Here is a 17,726-nt window from a genome sequence, read left to right on the forward strand (position 1 = left end):
CGTACAAACAAATACACGTCTCGCATGCGACAAAAATTTACAAAAATTCAGAATCCTGCCATGGCCCGGGTGTTCCCTTCCTTAGAAAGCAAGCGATTGATCTTTTCAACAAGCTCATGAGTCCCATAAGGCTTGTAGATGATATCATCCATTCCAGCATCGATCATTTCCTTTTGTTGTGCGTCTCTGACATTCGCGGTGACTCCCAGAATGGGCACGTGTGTTCCAGTTTCCTTTTCAATGTCACGAATCGCGTTCGCGGCACAGTTTCCATCCATCACGGGCATTTGTTGGTCCATGAGAATGCAATCGAATGGGTTATCTCTATTCGCATCCACAGCCTCTTGTCCGTTGCTCGCTACCGACATGTTAAAACCCAGTGTACTCAACTTGCGAGATATTATTCGCCTGTTGATGACGTTATCCTCAACCAAGAGAATACGCTGGCCGTCGCCGGTTAGTTTCTCTTCATCTGAAGGACTTTGATCCGCCCGCTGGGTCTGTTCATTCTCGACCTCGCGAGCTATACTGTGGGTACGAATTGTGTCTGCGTCCTTTGGGCCACCTGGCTGTGCCTCAAAGATGATATCTTCAGGGGGGGTTTTCTGACATCTGGGGTTCTTCTGTCATTTCATTGACACCGCGCATTTCATTTCCCAGCGACTCGATATCAACACAGAGTTTGTCGAGGGCAGAAACGTCGAAACCCTGATCCCCTTCACCAGCTTCCTTGGTTGTCCTGCGTACTTTGAAAAAGAACCCAAACGTGCTTCCATGGCATTTCTTGGAGCTCACGCCAATCTCACCCCCATGCAGGTGGCAGAGTTTCCTACATACGTTGAGGCCAAGGCCAGAGCCACCGTAAATGCTTTCGGTTTTGGGAGTTGCCTGATTGAACCGTTCGAAGAGCCGTTTCTGGGCTTGCTCGGTGACCCCAATACCAGAGTCCTTGACGGCGACCATGATATACGCAACTTCGCCATTTCCCCATTCAGAACTATTAGTCCCGTCTTGGCGGAGTGCTGATTCACCTGAATCGAAGAAGACGATGTTTGGCGGGTACGAAGTTGGACGCTCGATTGAAGCACCCACTGAGACTCGGATCGATCGCTGGCCCTCCGATTGGGCGGTGAATTTGATAGCGTTCGAGAGTATGTTGACGAGAACCTGGCCCATCCGATCTAGATCTGCCATGACCCAATCAATGCCGCATTCGGCATAGGAAACATCGGCCTTGTATTCGAAGTGGATTCTGTGCTTTCGGAGCTCTGGTCGGAATATCGCCATCGGAATGGTGAGATGTCGCTGTGGCTGGACCTTCCGTGGCGACAGCGGCAGCATCGACGCGTCAAGTTTTGAAAAGGTGAGAACATCATTGACTATTTTCTTTTGATGCCTGATGCAGAGACTGATTGTCTCGGTTGCCTCGGTGATGCTCGTGACTGAGATTTCATCCGGCTTCTTGTTATAGATGGCCTCCTGAATATCCTCCGTGCAATGTACAATCGCAGACAGAGGATTGCGAATTTCGTGACTGATCATATCGATGAATCGCTCTTGTTGCTTCTTGCGTTCCTGCGCCTCCTCCGCAGCCTGCCTCTGTAGAAGTTCCGCCTTTTTCTCCGGGGTGATATCTGCGATTGTACAGATAAACACGCCACCGTCGCCTAGTCCAAAGCATTGTACATCTTTATCATCCAGTCGATCCAATGTCATGACACACCAAATTGAGTCCGGGTCACGCGTGTGGTATTCGAAACGTAGCGGTAGTTTGGAGGTCGCGACCTCCCGATACCCAGTAGAGCACCCGGTCGTAGTCGTCTGGATGGACCGAGCGTAACCAACACTCGGAGAAGTTGACGCTGGGGCACGGGATGAGTTCACGGAACCGGCGATTCACAGAGACCAGTTCATATCGGTGGCTGAGGATGGCGACGCCGTTAGGTAGGAGGTCAGCCAGCTGTTGTGCCGAGACATTTTGATTGAAAGTGAAAGTCATCTATTTCTTCGCGCCGATTCGCGCTTCTTCCAATATCAATGGAAGAGACGTCGGACACTGATAGAAAATGTTTGATGACTGCCCAATGAAGTGTTACCAGCAAAAGATTCGGGTGGCGCGCATGGCAGGTGAGGCTGAACCGCGATCGTCGATCTTCCCGAATGTCTGTAAATTAATTGATGATTATAAGCCAATGTGTAAGCCAATATGTGTTGGCTTTTATGAGATCCCAGTCAAAGGCAGGGCTATGACGATATATAATATTGTACGTCATTGTGGATTCCCCTTCAGTCCCAATGTGGAGGTGAATATCCTCCAAAACGTTGTGATTGGCAAAAGAGACCAAAGTGATGTCCACGGGGGGTGACCCTGAAGGCTTGGCACATGGCCTGCATCGTGACGTCATTGAACTTCAAATAGCCGAGCCCTACCTGACGAGAGAAGCCTCGGATATAGTGAGCTCTGCTTTGACTTTTTAAATTTCGTGTGTGGTGATCTTAATCCTAATGAATTTGACTTTGTGCGCGACTCATAATGTCGGTGAAGTATGCATAGTCCTAATTCCTACGTATATTTAGTCTGACAGGGAGACATCTCATAATTACTACAGAGGACAGAGTAAATTGCGGGTTTGTACGAAGCATAGCCTTTCCAGTTATGCAGAAGTATATATAGAATATTGCAACCTAGTAACGGCGAATTAGTATAACAAAAAGTGAAATATATGTTTCTGAAGCACACTATAGTGCGAAGAGTCACATGTACGAATTCTATACCATGGTATTCTTCCGCCATGCAGGCTTTAGACGTTTAGATATAGCAGATAGATCATCACCAATCATCAATGGTTGGTCATGCTGGTCATCTTGGTCAGAGCTTTTGCTTGACTGGCGATCAGCTTGGCAAAAGCAGGAGAGAAATGTTCCCATTGACCACGTTTGGCTTGGCAAAGGTGATCCGAGGGTTGGAGGGGAGTCATTGCTTTCTAGGTACATATCGTAGTTTATCCATTATTCATCAATTTGACAAGTCCAGTAAATAGAGGTCATTCGTCAATGGCCACGTTGTAGGATGAGTGGAGCCCGCGCGCTTCCTCCTACATTAAGAGTCGTACTCCGTATGGAGCACGGAATATGCAACCTGCTAAAAGGAGAATTAAGGATATTTTGAAATTTTCGACAGCGCAAAAGACTAGTCCCCCACTCTGGGAGAACCAGAGGTCTAGAAGACGGCCGGTGGATGATGAACGTGGGATGAGCTGTCGCGGCGGGAGAGTAAAAAATCAGCGTGGCGAATCCCGAATTTTGACCAGATACCAAAAATAGTTGACATAGAAAACACTTTCTATTGCGCAAATTCAAAATACTAGCTAAATCTTATAGGTACTTTTATTTAAGTCCATATAGTTTTGAAGAATCCAGCCTTGGAGTAGCCCTAAAACATCAACTTGGCCAACAAGTCCCTACCGGCATGCCGTGGGTCTTAGCGCTCGGCCCGATAACTTTTAAGTTTTTTTTTTTAGCAAAATTGTAGATTCCAAAGCCGATAGCCATTTTCAAAACGCCATTGATGCGTTGGCTCAATAAAGTGTGAGCAATAGGGCCGCGATGCATATGCATTGCGTTGTCAGAGCCATATTTTAATCACGATAATCATATACCATCTCGCATGTGCGAAACGACAGGGCCAGTGATTCCTCCCCTCCACTCCTCGTGGGTTTATCGTGGGTCTTCCATCTCAAAGAGGTAACCCGAGAGAACATGCTCCATTCTAAGATCTTGCTCAAAAGGGTAATCCGAAAGGCATCACTCCACTTTTTAAACTGGATCGATTGAAGATTTTGATTTTTTAGTTTGATAGTAAATCGTATATTAGTATGAAAGTAGGTACCAAATGCTACCCTGGCCATCCGTTTCCATCTTAATTTCATTTTCACAATCACAATGGGCATTGTCGACTATTTCAGTCGACCGCGTGGCCATCAGGCACATGGTGGTGGTGAAACACCAACCATGGAAGCCCCAAAAGTAATCGAGCCTAATATAATCTCGAGTCCAGACTTCTCGGGCGCTGTTACACCTGCACAACTGCTCCCTTCTCCGGCTGGCAGCGAGGATACCCTTATTTTCGAGAAGATCCCGCACCAATTCGGTCGCCTGGCTTCTTGGAAAGGGTCTTTGATTTTGCTTGTCACCTCCGGCTCTCAGTTTCTAGATAATGTCTTCATGACGAGTGCCAACATTGCCTTGTCGTCAATTCAACAGGACTTCGACGTGTCTAGTACCGACTTGCAATGGATGATTTCTGCATACACTTTGTCGTTTGGTGGCTTCCTTTTGTTAGCCGGTGCTTTGTCTGATCGGTAAGACACTTCATTCGATTGTCCCAAGACTTTGGCATAATGCTAACCTGCACAGATATGGACGAAAGAAGATCCTCTGTCCAGGTCTTGCCTGGCTTTCTGTATGGACCCTAGCCATTGGATTTGGCCAATCGTTTATTCAACTTACGGTGTTCCGTGGCATTCAAGGTATTGGAGCTGCGATGACTGTGCCATCTGCTATTGGCATCATCAGTTCCTACTTCAGTGGTGTTGATCGCACCCGTGCACTGTCAATCTATGGAGCTTCGGGAACCCTGGGATTCTGTACCGGTCTCATCTTTGGTGGTTTCTTGACCTCTTCGTTGGGCTGGAGATACATCTTCTACCTGATTGTTATCATCACTGGGTCTTTGGGAATCTTGGGCTTTATCGTCCTCCCAAGCGATGTTCCTTCCGAAAAGAAGCACGAAAGAATGGACTACATTGGCGCAGTGATGTCGACAGCTGGCCTGATCCTGCTCCAATTCGTCCTGTCCAGCGGTGGAACCTACGGCTGGGGCCAGCCGTTCATTATTGTGCTGCTGATCTTGGCAGTTGGTCTTCTTGTTGGATTCACAATCCTTGAGAAATACGTCAGCAACCCTATCATGCCGCTTTCTTTGTGGAAGATTCGCAATTTCGCCGGTCTCTGGGTTATTGGTTTCAGTGAGTTGCCTATTTCCCGATATCGTGCTTCGAGCAGTGCTAATTATACACAGCTGGCTATGGCACCTACCAAAACGTTATTTACTATATCGTCCTTATGGCACAGGAAGTGGACAAGCTTTCCGCTGGTGATACGGCCCTTCGCTTCTTGCCTATGGGAGCGATCGGCTTTATTGTTTCTCTTGGAACAGGAAAACTCCTCGAATTCATGAATGGAAAGCACCTTCTCATTATCGGACTGGTTCTGGCTGTGGTCGCTCCCATCTCGAGTGCTTTGACTTCTAATCCTGAATCAGGCTTGTATGTATCTCCATTTCCTTTTGCACCACACTATACTAACTCTCGCAGTTGGCTCAATGTTCTCCCCACCTCCCTTATCAGTATCTCATCCGTGTCTTTTATCTTCGTGACGACGAGCACTGTGGTACTCACAAGTGTACCGGTTGAAGTCAAGAGCCTTGCTGGCGGCATGGTAGGTTTTGCCTTCCTGCACCATAGCTTCTATATGCTAACCTCATAAACCAGCTGAACACTGCATTCCAAATTGGCTCCGGCGTTGCATTGGCTATCTCCGCTGCTGTTACCGATGCCGTCGATATCCAGCAAGGACACGGTCTCGCGGAACAATACGCTACCGGTCTCTGGTGCTCTGTCGGCCTAGCTGGGCTTGGGCTGATAATTGGTATTGTTTCCGTTCGGCACAAGGGCATCGGACCTAAAGATAGATTGGGTGCCGGCCCAGTTGCTATCTAAAACCTTGTTACGACTTCTTTTCGGGCTTTTTTTTTTTTAATAGAGGGATGATAGATAGACTTGCTTTTTGTTTTCCGTTTGGCATTCATCTTTAAATATGATGGATTTAGCGCTTGGTTATCATGGCGGGGAAATGAGGTAGATAAATCTTTAGACGGTATTTTCTCACAATATCAAAATGATCGCACACTTGACATGCCTATCTAAGCACATAACACATGGTTCCATGCCCAGGTGGTTCTCGGCATTGCGTACTTTACCCCTTGCTTTGGGCTCTACCGCAACCGTACATGCATCACACCGCTTGTTGCGGTTGCGTAGCCCAACAATATATTTCGATGAATTCCGAGCCACGACAGGAAGTTACATAAATTATTGAAATTCAACCTTGACAGATTTTCATTCTCTTCTAGAAGTATAAGAATCGCCGTCATGAATCCACACGAGGAGCGGAGTAAATACGAGGGTACAGAGAACAGCACGACTCATACCCCTCCAAACACATCTCAACCTGTTGTCAGCGACCGTAAAAAGGTCCTCATCGTTGGCGCTGGTAAGCCTTCCTCCTTTTCCCGACCCATTTCAAAATCGGAAATTCCTCGCGAATAACTGACATCTACCTAGGCTCGGCTGGTCTCGCGCTAGCCCATGGATTGAAAAAGGTGGGAGATAGCGGTCGTGTCTCAATCTACCACACTAACAATACACGCTTTAGGCCGGGATCCCTTTCTTAATTTTCGAAAAAGAAGAAGCACCGACTCGCAAACGAAACTGGAGTATAGGACTGCACTGGGGCTACGAACCACTGCAATACCTCGTACCCGCGGATATTTTGGCCGGACTCAAGCAGGCGCAGGTTGACCCGCACATCCCCACCACGCACAATGACAGACTGCCCATGATCAATGGTGAGAGTGGAGCTCTTATCACCGAGCTGAAGTCGTCCAAAGTGTACCGTCTGCGCCGAGACAAATTCCGGGCAATGTTGCTTCAAGGCATCGACGTACGTTGGGGGAAGCGTCTCTGTGATATCACTCAATCTCCTGCCGGCGAACATGTCACTGCGAAGTTCACGGACGGCACAGAGGTGATTGGTAGTCTTCTCATTGCGACCGACGGTCCACACTCGACCACACGTACACTGCTGCTCGGCGAAGAAGCCGCCAAAGTAACACCGATTGATTACGCCGCAACTATATGTTTCACTCAGCATACGCGTGAGCACGCCCTGTTTCTACGTGCCCATCCCCACCATCCGGTTCACCAGGTCGGTCCTCATCCTGAGGGTTATTGTGGCTGGATGAACCTCCATGACGGAGACGATATAGACCATCCAGAAAACTGGATTTTTACCCACTACATCTCCTTCCCAGAACCGCGCGACTATGTCAATACACGAACCATGCGAGAACACGCTGTCCACCAGAAGGAGTTGGCCCGTCGTTTTGTCGACCCCTGGCGCAGTGCCTTTGAGTGGATGTCCCCCGATAACGAGGTCTGGTATTCCAAGCTTCGAAACTGGGACCCAAGTCTCCCGGAGCATCGGTGGGATAATCAACAAGGCCGGGTAACTCTGGCGGGTGATGCTGCCCATCCGATGACTTACCAGCGTGGCCAGGGGCTCAATCACGCTATGAAGGACGCTTACACTGCATGCAAGGCAATTGAGTCATTCTGGAATAAGGGTGACTTCACCACGGAGGAACGTGCCAAGGCTATACAGATGTACGAGAAGGAGATGATCATGCGGACAGGGGAGGAAGTTCGTTTGAGCGAGGAGACCACTCTAAAAATGCATAATTGGTCCAAAATTATGCAAAGTCCCCTGGTGCAAAACGGAATGACAGTCAAGTCTAAGTAAATCTGATCAAGGGCCCAGCCTAAGAATGGATAAATCCCGACAAGCCAATGCCTGAACAGCTGGCGATGAAATGGATTCGTTAAAGGTATTTTGAGATGTTTAAGCAATCCTGGTTTGTGATTCATATAGCTCGTAATTTTTGAGACCTCGTGAGATATGCATTTTAATACAGGAAGAGTTTGAAGGTGGTTAATTGTCGTTGCACCTTCCCGAAGTTGCAATTTGAGGCCTGATAAACAAGGCAACAAACACCCATGGGCCCACATCACGTGTATGTCACATCCGCATTTGGACATGCGATGCATTCATAGCAAGCTGTTCTCGGCACTTAAGGAATGTAAAGGGGAAAAAAAAAGTTTCTTTCTCAATGATCCTTGTGTGATATTTGAAAGATTGACTTGGAATTCAACACTTTCAATGTGGCGATGTGGTGTGAATACCTTTCTCATTAATCCTCATTGCTGTTAGCGCCTCTCACTATGATCGCCAGGAGAAAAATCCTCCAAATGGCCGCTGTGGCGGCCCTTACTACTTTATCTGCTGTGCACGGCGTTCGTCAGAAGCTTTGGCGATAAAACATGGTCTATCTCGATTCCCGAACTCTCTCGGAACACCTTAGGCGGTAGTGTCTTTGAACATATCCAAAACAGCACTCTTGGGGTTAGAAATTGCCCACCGTCTTATCGATTTGGTTGCTGACTGAACATGGATTTTCAGTTTGAGCATATATATGCGATCAGTATGAAAGAACGGACCGACAAGCGCGATTTCTTGACATTAGCAGCCTCGATATCAGGGTTCAAGGTGGAATGGCTCGACGGAGTGCGACCCGATGATCTACATCCCAAGGCCATGCCTGATGTACGCTTCCCATTCAATAAATTCCAAACAATCTCCTTATGCTTTCTTAGGGTCTGGACCCCTCACGCGTGAAGCCCACTGTTGTGGCATGTTGGCGTGCGCACATGAATGCATTGGTCAAGCACAGCCCCACCCCATTCTCAGTGTCCAAAGGCAATGCTGACGTTTTAACATCCGAAAACTACAGTGTGATAAGCAATGACTATTCGACAGCTTTGATCTTGGAAGATGACGCAGACTGGGACGTGAGCCTCAAATCCCAGCTGGAGGAATTTGCGCGCGGGTTGCACGCTTTGAAAGGAACCAATCACGTATCTAAAGAAGCTCCTTACGGAACAGATTGGGATCTCTTCTGGATCGGTGGGTGTGCCTCGGGCCCGAACGCCAACGAAACAAGCTTCTACGCTATCCCCATGGACCCCACAGTTCCAAGGGTCCACCACCGAGCCACCTGGGGTGGGCCCACCGAAAAGTGGAAACAACAATATCCAGAATTGGCCGAGGACTCGACGCGATTTATATATCGGGCGGAAATGGGCTGCTGCATGTTTGGCTATGCAGTTACGACCAGGGGCGCTCGGAGCATTCTTTCAGCTCTTTCCATCGATCATCTGGATAAGCCGGTAGACGATGCCCTGAGTGAATTGTGCGCGGGTGCTAATGGGCGTCACAAGATTGAATGCTGGGCTCCATTTCCCAACTTGATTGGTACATATAGAAAGGCCGGCTCGGCTTCTCGGGATTCAGATATCGAGAACAACAACGCGGCTGACTTCCACGAAGAGCAGGCTTGGAATATGGTATACAGCACCAGGCGTAATATCCACCAATTGGTCGCTGGTGAGGAAACTGTTTACTCACAATGAAAGGATGAAGATGTGCCATGGTCGAGCAGAGCGATTGAGCGCAAGGAGTTTGTTTACCCCGGTGGATACCTTTTCAATTAGCCTTGCCTCAAGTGCTGGTTAGCTTTATGTGGCATTTATATATAGACCTCCGCATAATACCTTTCTTTAATTTTCTCGAGTAAAGCCCTGTTAAAGCTGGATGGGGAGAGGGTTGGGTCAACACTTGGTATCTAAGATCTCGGCTTCAGAAGTTATTCCATAACTCCTTGCTCCTGAAAGGAGTTGCCACAACATGTATAGTTTGCATTTGTAAAATGGCCACACTGCCATGTAAACGAATTAATCGAATTGTAACCCAATTGTACAGTATCATTCCATAGTTGGAATTCCTCAACCCTTGGCATTTGGGATTAAGTTTCGGGCTTTTATGCTCGATTTGATAGGGCAGAGCTTAGAAAATGGAGTCCTTTAGGGTCGGCCCGGTAGGCTTTATCGATGATTGAGGACTAATACCTACATGCGTATGTAGGTATGCTCCTGATGTTATATTTGTTTACTTTAAGTGGTCAAAATAGGTGGTCTATAATAAAAGTTACCTTCCTTTCACTTGTATTGCGGTTTTATGATTATCATACAAGTATCTGTCCCATTTCCTTCATATTCCGTATGTTGTAGCGCATCAAGTATTCAGCGCGTTGACTTGGAGATGTCTAGACCCTTATGTGGCAGTTTTCCCCTTGCGTCGGCTCTTGAGTACCATTTACTCCAAACATTGGATTTTCTTCAACAATTCTACCAGACCGTCTACCACTTCTTCATTCTCTCCTGTTAATCTCCCTTTCTGTGCATTCTTCAGCCCTGTCGCAAGGGCCTGTCCTGTCCTTTCTCTTTTGCTTCTCCAAATATCGCCAGCCTGGCCATTGGAAGCTCTGGATCCTAAAGCAAGCTGAGAGGAATGAGTCCAATAGCCTTGCATGTTCCCTTCTGGTCATGTGGCTTAAACATCCTACTTGAGCCCGCTGGAAATGAGGAGACGATGCACAAAATAATGGAATGCCTAGAGCCTGACACCAACGAGCCGAGATAGCCGGGTCTCAACTGTCCCCAATTTCTTTAAATCTCGGAAATTTCATCAAGTCGGCAGCCGCTGATAAGTCTGACTTGCACAGAAAACTTCGTCGATCCGTTGATCAACGTTGACTCCAATCCTGCCGATCCATTATAATTATATTACCCCGATCCTCACCCAGTTATACACATGCCACGATTCCTTGGCCTTCGTGGCAATAGCCTCCATGTAGCAGCCATCCTCGGGGTGCTCATGCCCGGAATCCTCACAATAGGCTACAATGCCTCACTACTTGGGGGTGTCTTGACACTGAAGAACTTTGAAGAACAATTCCCCGAAATCGATATTGCTGCTGCCGATGATAAACCACATGCATCAACGGTTCAAGGCCTTGTTGTGGCCTCTTACACAATAGGGGGGTTCTTTGGAACTCTCTCGTGTATATGGCTAGGTGACAGACTTGGCCGGCGACGCACAATAATGGCTGGATCGGTCGTCCAAGCCGTTGGAGCTGTTTTTATGGCTAGCGCAGGCTCTCTCGCCCAACTCACAACATCTCGAGTTATTCTCGGTTTAGGCACGGGTGTTCTACTGGCCACAATTCCTCTTTGGCAATCTGAGATATCGCCTGCCGACAAGCGTGGTGCTCATGTTGGCATGAAGGGAATATTCAGCGGTTTTGGCTGTGCCCTTGCCCTTTTTCTCGACTTTGGAATGTCATTCACACAAGGCAGCGTCGCCTGGAGATTTCCTTTCGCATTTGTGGTGCTGCTTTCCATTGCTGTCTTGGTGTTCATCTACCTGTTACCAGAATCCCCCCGGTGGCTTGTCCGACAAGGCCGACTCTGTGAGGCTAGTGAGGTTCTAGCAGCTCTTGAAGATATATGTGTTGATGATCAAGTCGTGAAAGCAAAAATCAAGGATGTCCAAACATCGCTGGACTTGTTTGAGGAAAAGTCACTTGGTCAAATATTCCACATGGGGCCGCAAAGAACCTTCCATCGAGCTAGTATTGCTGCTTTGGCCATGTTGTTCTTGCAACTCACCGGCTCTACGGTCATCACCTTTTACAGTTCGTATCCTTAACCATCCATCCCATATCTATACAGTGCATTGACTTATTCTGCGCTTTTAGCAACCGCAATCTTCGAAAACAATCTTTCGCTGGGTAATTCAACATCGACGGTTCTAGCTGCAGTCTATCAGCTAGTCGGTCCCATTGGCGGGGCCTTCTGTGTTTTCAAAATCGACGGACTTGGTCGCCGTGTGTTGCTTCTAGGCAGTGCAATCGGAAACGTAGTCTGTCTGGCTTTAGTAGCTGGCCTCGGAACCCAAACAGGCAACCCACTCGCAATGCGGGGTGCTGTTTTCTTCATTTTCCTGTTTCATTTCAGCTACATCATCGGATTTGGCGCAATTCCATATCTCTACGCTGCGGAGATTGCACCTTTGCATCTACGCACGACCATCAACAGCTTCAGCATCAGCATATCCTGGGCAGTCAGCATTTTACTCACGGCCGTGACACCCATTGCGTTCAACAGCATGGGGCAGACATACTTTGTCATTTTCGCGGCTTGCAATGCAATGATGATACCTGTCATCTATTATCTGTTTTCCTGAGACTGCCGGGCGCAGTCTTGAGGAAATGGATAAGATCTTTGCCCTTTCGCGTGGTGCCTTGGATGCTGTTAAAGTCGCTCGGCTTCTTCAGCATGGACAATCAATTGACCTGTCGCTTGAGAAGGGACTTGATCCTAAATTCAAGTGCCCGGAGCTTCAGCTACGTGAGATATATTCGTCTTGATCCTTTTCCAAGATTTATGGTGTTATTGAGTTGAAATGAATGAATAGTATATGTATGAAACTTTCATTGGTGGGAATAGATACATGATGCTTTGAATTGCACTTTCTAGAATATGCCAGGAGATCTGTCGATAAACGCGCATAAATACCAAAACAGAAAGAAGCACATACAACACATGCAGTAACAATAAATACAATCGCCTTGTCTAAAATCGCAAACAACGTATGATAAGTACACGAAATGATGTGCGAACTATCCTGCTCTTTTCTCGTTTTTGATCTCCTCCTCAGCTCGCAAGGTGATTGCCAACATGATCGCCCCTAGCTCCTTTATGGACGATTCCTTTGAGATATTCCATGGACCGTATTGGTGCATAGTTAAGAATGATGGATTCTCTTTCAAAGATAAAGGCAGCTTATTGTTCAGGTAATCGAGATATTTCTGGTTGTACTTAGCAACTGTCACGAACACCTCATGCCGATCTTGCGATAAATGAAACCGCCTATTGTAATATTAGTAGTACTCGTAGTTGCGTTCAGAAGGGGTAAATGCATACGTGGTGTTGGTACGCTGAGCTAGGTCGCCATCGCTTTTGATCCAAGCGACCATTTGGGCGGCGCCCTCCTGCATCTGAATAGCCAGGAGATTGCTAAACCTTAGAACAGGTTTGACCTCGATAAGGACCCTGGGTTTTTCGCCAGGACTGTCAAGATACCCGTCCGTCCTTGCTTCGAACTGAGCGTTTTCAAAGGTAGCAACAAATGGCTTTCTGTGCAATGTCCAGTTCGAGTAAAAGTCGAAGTGGGTTGTCAAAGCATTGAGAAATACTATCAGCGCAGTATTCACAATTTGTTCGTCCTTTGTCGGAGGGTACAAGATTTTGTCTAGTTCCCGTGAGATTGTATTTGGCGGACTAGGGCCAGGGCTGGGGACTGGGGCCTGAACTTGGGGTGCGGCTTGGGCTATCATCTTCGAGGCTGAATTTGCTAGACTGGTTGGACTTTTTGGTCGGGGTTTCAAAAGGATCCAACCTAAGTCTCGCCATTCCTTATCTAGGGGATCATTTACCTTTCCACGAGTTCGAGCTGCGATAGGCGTGTCGAAGGCTTGAGGGTTGACTTCGGGCTTGGACTTTGTGACCTCGCGCTGGTAGTGTCGAACAATGGCAAAGTTTCCCTCGGGTGTTGCTTTTGAGGGCTCTCCTGAGCCCTCAGAAGAGCGCTCTTCTGCGAGCTCAACACTTTCACAGTACGTGGCCCACGACTGGTAAGAGAGAAGCTTTTTCTTGGCTTTCTGTATCCAATCCTTGTCCTTTGTGGCCAGTTCATTGACGATTGTGTCTGCTTTGTGTATCTTCCAAGTCACTCGGAGGAGCAGAAACTGCTTATAACCAATTTTAGAAGCAGACAGAAGCTCTTGGTCGTGGATCGTCTTTTCCTCGAGGTCACTTTTGAGTCTTGGCGTGTCGCTCGGCAGCTCCTCTCGTCACATTCCATCACATTGACTCTCCACTCCATCTTATTGTTTGTTCTTTCATTCATCCTAGCTAGGGATCTGACTTAAAAGCCCGGGATCCAGTCGTCCTTGTCCAGATTCATCACTCACCTTCAAGCTATCCATCACCGTACAGATTCACATCCCTCTTCTACAAAACATGTCTCCAAAGAACCAAGCTCAGGAAACAAGTCGGCACCTGAAGCAACGTATGTTCTTGGTTGATCTTGAGTCTTCCATCCAGAATATTGATGTGCACAAACTTGACGTGACTCGACTCAAGAAATTGAACGTCAACCTCTGCCGTGTGACTCTCGATCAAAACTCGGAGCTCAAGCCACACTTCTTTGCGCCAAGACACGACATCCCGCAACCCAGCGATGAGATACTCGATGAGGCCTGTTCACCTGAGAATCCTGCTTTTACAGACCCATACAATCGTGCATATGTCACTCATATCTACTGGCAATCTTATGCCTTCCACGATGTAGATTTCCTCGATAGCGCGCCTTGGGGTTCGAAGGAGTAAGTCCACCCTTACATGGAGCTATCTCTGTCGGCTCCATCATCTAACACTAGTCGATAGTCCTGGTGACTATACCCCCTTGCGGGAGCCTGTACCAGTACGATTCTCCCGCATTTGGCACTTTTAGCACGACCGATATTGCTGGGGGCCAATTTCCGCATTTTAAAGCAGTCATATACAACGACTTGGAGGCGGACAATGAAACTTGTTTCCGTGGAGAGCTCTTGATCATCCTTCGCCTAATGTTGGGTCAATTAAAAAAGATTCGCTTGCTTCACCATCATAAAGCACCGGTAATTCTTCATGATCCCCTTTCCCTATTCTATTATATGTTTGGGTGTTGCTGACTGAGTATTCTACAGGTTTTACTCATCTCATTGGCAGGCAAGCGTGCACGCGTATTGGAGGCCTATTTTGATGAGGGATCACAATCCCTTATCGTACGCTCTTCTGGTCTGTACGGATTATCCGACCGGATGTCGACATCCAAAACGTTCAAGACCCTCGCTGAGTATTACCTCGGCGATCTAGCAGGGAATACGGTGTAAACCGGTGTTCCCTCTTTTTCTTGGGTCGGCAAATGGCTTGGAGTTTGGTTGTATTTTATCGGATATCGACGGTGGTGAGGTTGATCTTCTAAGGTTTGGCGGTGCTGCCGCATTTTACGCAGTGATGTATTTAGTCATTTTCATGAAACAAGTTGATAAATCTATAAATCGATACTACCTAGCAGATCTCAGTTTTAGACGTTATACCCGAGTAGACCCTTATATTACCCACAGCAACGGATATAAAGTCTGGCCCCACACATACTCCAGTCTTTTATGCTTAGTTCGATGTATCTTACTGCTAGACCCAATACGACAACACAATGAATTGGATCTGATAAAGAACGTAAGTTGGATTGAAGACTTGAAGTGGAGTAGTGGAAGTTATCGGTGTGATAGCAAGCCAAAGGTGGGGGCTTCAATGATTTTCGCTGCTCGAGAGTTGGTGGGTTATCTATTCTGTTCTGTCAATAGTTTCAATGGTATTAACTTAGACTCCAGTAAGCTGATTTCGGGTCTAGTCAAGTCTTGCTGTAGGGAGGAGAGATGGGTCTGCTATAAAAGATTCAACCTTAGAAGTCAGGTATGTAGCAATCCAGATGGACAATATACATAATAGAACATGTGCTTTTAATGGATGTTACACACATAGGATAATTACGTACCTAGGTAGTTATATAGTTGATGAGTTCATAACCTCGAGCCTAACCTGCAGGCAAAACATAAGACAGTTTCGTCCTCTTCAAGGGATACACCCCCACCTTGGTTCCTCTCCACTCCAAATCCCCCAAACTAAACTCCATTTTTCATCAACTGATCATGTCTTTGAACCAGCCATGTATTGGGAAGCAAAGACGAAATAGAAACGTCTCAGGAAAGCCAAGAGTGAGCAAAGCGCGCTCCTGCGAAGCTTGTCGGCGCTTGAAAACGCGATGCGAAACGGGAAATTATGAACGATGTCATCGTTGTGATGTTCTTCGGTAGCAACCCAGAGTTGGAAAAATTGTGTCGGGTCACTGAGCTTTCATGTCTGACAATCTGTAGGATTAGATGCTCGTTCCAGGGCATTTCCCGCAACCATCCCGGACAGGCGGAGGTGGATTCTGTGACGAGCCATGACTACCATGCACGGTATACCCTCTCATGGCTGATTTTGCTAAACCCTATCAATATACTGATGGGAGAAAAAAAAGACTTTGTGCGGTGGAAACCGCCTTGAGCCAAGTTCAAGCGTTCCTGTCTGTCCGCAGTTCTAGCGACTACCGGAATAGACAAGAGGTAAATTTCAGTTACCTACGTGGTATACTAGCCATATAATTAATTGGATACTCTAGGCCACCCCGTCTACTATCGAACAAACTGCACGCGATGCACCCATGAATGTTATCCAAGAGATCCGACAGAACATCACTTCATATGAACAACCCTCGAGCAGTGATGATAGCACTGAAGACATTATAACCAACGGCATAGTTTCCGAGGAACTTGCTGTCACGCTTCTTGAAGGGTAAGAACGCTCCCAGCAATGTTCTCTGGATAAATATCCCGAGGTTGACTTTGCAGATTCTCGAAATTATCCAACCGCTGGTTATTCATGAGTACAGACCCTGTTCAGCTACGCACCAAATCACCGCTCCTGTTTGGTACTTGTATCTTGGCAGGTCTCCATATTACCCCATCCTTGCACGGGTCACCAACTCATCAAGCTTTATATCGTCATATTCATGGGCTGCTGGGCCAGGCACATCTTTCTTCTACTACTTCACTCGACACAATTCAGTCGATGTTGATTTTCTCCATGTGGGACCTACGACCGACTTTGGGCCCTGACCATAGTACCTCATGGCTTCTCAGTGGCACCGCGGCTATGCGGGTGATTATGACTACTCCGTTTGGGCAGCTTCCAAAGACTAGCGATGCCGATGGACGCGAACGAGCCCATGCACAAGAAATAATGCGCACGTGGAACTTGATTTGCCTCTGTCAGTTACAGTACGTTGCAATTGCAATGACCCAATTTCGATTCCTCCAATGTCTAAATCAAGAGAATCTAACGCCGGTCTTAGGTTTTCCGTAGGCTCTGGCCGTCCACCGATCATACCTAGTCAGTACTTTGACGAATGCATCCGAGTCCTCGACTTCCCATCATACAATGCGCGGGATGAACTTGTATTGGCTGGAGTCAGGTTATATCGACTCCTCTGGGAAATGATAAGCTCAAACGAGATACAAAAGGGAAGTGCTGTTTGGCCTGAGATCGACAACTTGCGAAACGCGCAGGAGAACATTTATAGTAAGCAATTTATAATCGCAGCACTTACATAAACACTAATTTTGTTTATTATAGAGCTTGATTCTTCCGAACCATTGCGGTTTGCATACTCCTGCGCCTACCTGATTCTGGCACGTCGCACACTCCAACATATGAACGAAACCCAACCCGAGGAAACTACCACCTCCGGAACTACACCGGAGGAACCAACCCTCCCGTTAATCCGGTTCGCGATTAACCAGTCGCATCAACTCTTGAATCTATTTGTCTCCATGTCAGATTTGACCACTTATGTCCATCCTGCTTACGAAAACGTGCTTTGTTCCTTTGCCATGGTGACACTGGCCGAGTTTGTGGCCCATTTGGATGACGTGTGCAGTATAATTGTTCTCATGGAACAGGCCGTCTCTCATATTCAACGTGGAGGCAAAGCCGAGCCTGTGAGCCGGTGGTCTCTAAACATCGTGAAGCAATACGTTGCAGATAAGGTTGAGCAAGATTGTGTGACTTCGATGGCAGGGGATCACACAGGGATCCATATGGCGCAGCCAACTCATAATTCTGGTGAGTCCTGGGCTTGTAATGAATGGGGATTTGAACAGGAATTTCCTTCGCTTGAAGATATGTTCTTCGGTAATGTGATTTAGAATGAGTTAAACA

At 47.3% G+C, this 17,726-nt stretch overlaps 9 protein-coding genes across 9 annotated transcripts; 7 read left to right on the forward strand and 2 right to left on the reverse strand.

The window, feature by feature from the left end:
• Positions 1 to 47: 47 nt before the first annotated feature.
• Positions 48 to 1,999, reverse strand: N7519_004130 (hybrid sensor histidine kinase/response regulator; the record flags this gene model as incomplete). The annotated part of the gene is made up of 3 exons (XM_057290906.1): positions 48 to 528; positions 611 to 1,821; positions 1,862 to 1,999. The coding sequence occupies 3 exons, from the start codon at positions 1,997 to 1,999 to the stop codon at positions 48 to 50; spliced, it is 1,830 nt and encodes a 609-aa protein (XP_057152108.1).
• Positions 2,000 to 3,942: 1,943 nt separating this feature from the next.
• Positions 3,943 to 5,780, forward strand: N7519_004131 (uncharacterized protein; the record flags this gene model as incomplete). The annotated part of the gene is made up of 5 exons (XM_057290907.1): positions 3,943 to 4,361; positions 4,417 to 5,027; positions 5,081 to 5,327; positions 5,376 to 5,499; positions 5,553 to 5,780. The coding sequence occupies 5 exons, from the start codon at positions 3,943 to 3,945 to the stop codon at positions 5,778 to 5,780; spliced, it is 1,629 nt and encodes a 542-aa protein (XP_057152109.1).
• A 432-nt stretch (positions 5,781 to 6,212) lies between these two features.
• N7519_004132 (FAD-dependent oxidoreductase) lies at positions 6,213 to 7,641 on the forward strand (the record flags this gene model as incomplete). Its single annotated transcript, XM_057290908.1, has 3 exons — positions 6,213 to 6,333; positions 6,405 to 6,442; positions 6,496 to 7,641. The coding sequence occupies 3 exons, from the start codon at positions 6,213 to 6,215 to the stop codon at positions 7,639 to 7,641; spliced, it is 1,305 nt and encodes a 434-aa protein (XP_057152110.1).
• Positions 7,642 to 8,058: 417 nt separating this feature from the next.
• N7519_004133 (uncharacterized protein) lies at positions 8,059 to 8,340 on the forward strand (the record flags this gene model as incomplete). The annotated part of the gene is made up of 2 exons (XM_057290909.1): positions 8,059 to 8,071; positions 8,132 to 8,340. 2 exons carry the CDS (start codon positions 8,059 to 8,061, stop codon positions 8,338 to 8,340), a joined length of 222 nt encoding a protein of 73 aa, XP_057152111.1.
• Positions 8,341 to 8,346: 6 nt separating this feature from the next.
• Positions 8,347 to 9,449, forward strand: N7519_004134 (putative LPS glycosyltransferase; the record flags this gene model as incomplete). Its single annotated transcript, XM_057290910.1, is given in 3 exon segments — positions 8,347 to 8,502; positions 8,553 to 9,353; positions 9,372 to 9,449. The coding sequence occupies 3 exon segments, from the start codon at positions 8,347 to 8,349 to the stop codon at positions 9,447 to 9,449; spliced, it is 1,035 nt and encodes a 344-aa protein (XP_057152112.1).
• Positions 9,450 to 10,608: 1,159 nt separating this feature from the next.
• N7519_004135 (uncharacterized protein) lies at positions 10,609 to 12,042 on the forward strand (the record flags this gene model as incomplete). The annotated part of the gene is made up of 2 exons (XM_057290911.1): positions 10,609 to 11,491; positions 11,555 to 12,042. The coding sequence occupies 2 exons, from the start codon at positions 10,609 to 10,611 to the stop codon at positions 12,040 to 12,042; spliced, it is 1,371 nt and encodes a 456-aa protein (XP_057152113.1).
• Positions 12,043 to 12,739: 697 nt separating this feature from the next.
• On the reverse strand, positions 12,740 to 13,846 carry N7519_004136 (uncharacterized protein; the record flags this gene model as incomplete). The annotated part of the gene is made up of 2 exons (XM_057290912.1): positions 12,740 to 13,705; positions 13,832 to 13,846. 2 exons carry the CDS (start codon positions 13,844 to 13,846, stop codon positions 12,740 to 12,742), a joined length of 981 nt encoding a protein of 326 aa, XP_057152114.1.
• A 34-nt stretch (positions 13,847 to 13,880) lies between these two features.
• Positions 13,881 to 14,794, forward strand: N7519_004137 (uncharacterized protein; the record flags this gene model as incomplete). The annotated part of the gene is made up of 3 exons (XM_057290913.1): positions 13,881 to 14,235; positions 14,307 to 14,539; positions 14,609 to 14,794. 3 exons carry the CDS (start codon positions 13,881 to 13,883, stop codon positions 14,792 to 14,794), a joined length of 774 nt encoding a protein of 257 aa, XP_057152115.1.
• Positions 14,795 to 16,170: 1,376 nt separating this feature from the next.
• Positions 16,171 to 17,713, forward strand: N7519_004138 (fungal specific transcription factor domain-containing protein; the record flags this gene model as incomplete). The annotated part of the gene is made up of 4 exons (XM_057290914.1): positions 16,171 to 16,301; positions 16,358 to 16,786; positions 16,861 to 17,087; positions 17,142 to 17,713. 4 exons carry the CDS (start codon positions 16,171 to 16,173, stop codon positions 17,711 to 17,713), a joined length of 1,359 nt encoding a protein of 452 aa, XP_057152116.1.
• Positions 17,714 to 17,726: the final 13 nt, after the last annotated feature.

Source organism: Penicillium mononematosum (assembly GCF_028829835.1).
Source record: "Penicillium mononematosum strain IBT 11891 chromosome Unknown utg000002l:1.0-8112719.0:1.0-8118358.0, whole genome shotgun sequence".
NCBI lineage: Eukaryota > Fungi > Ascomycota > Eurotiomycetes > Eurotiales > Aspergillaceae > Penicillium > Penicillium mononematosum.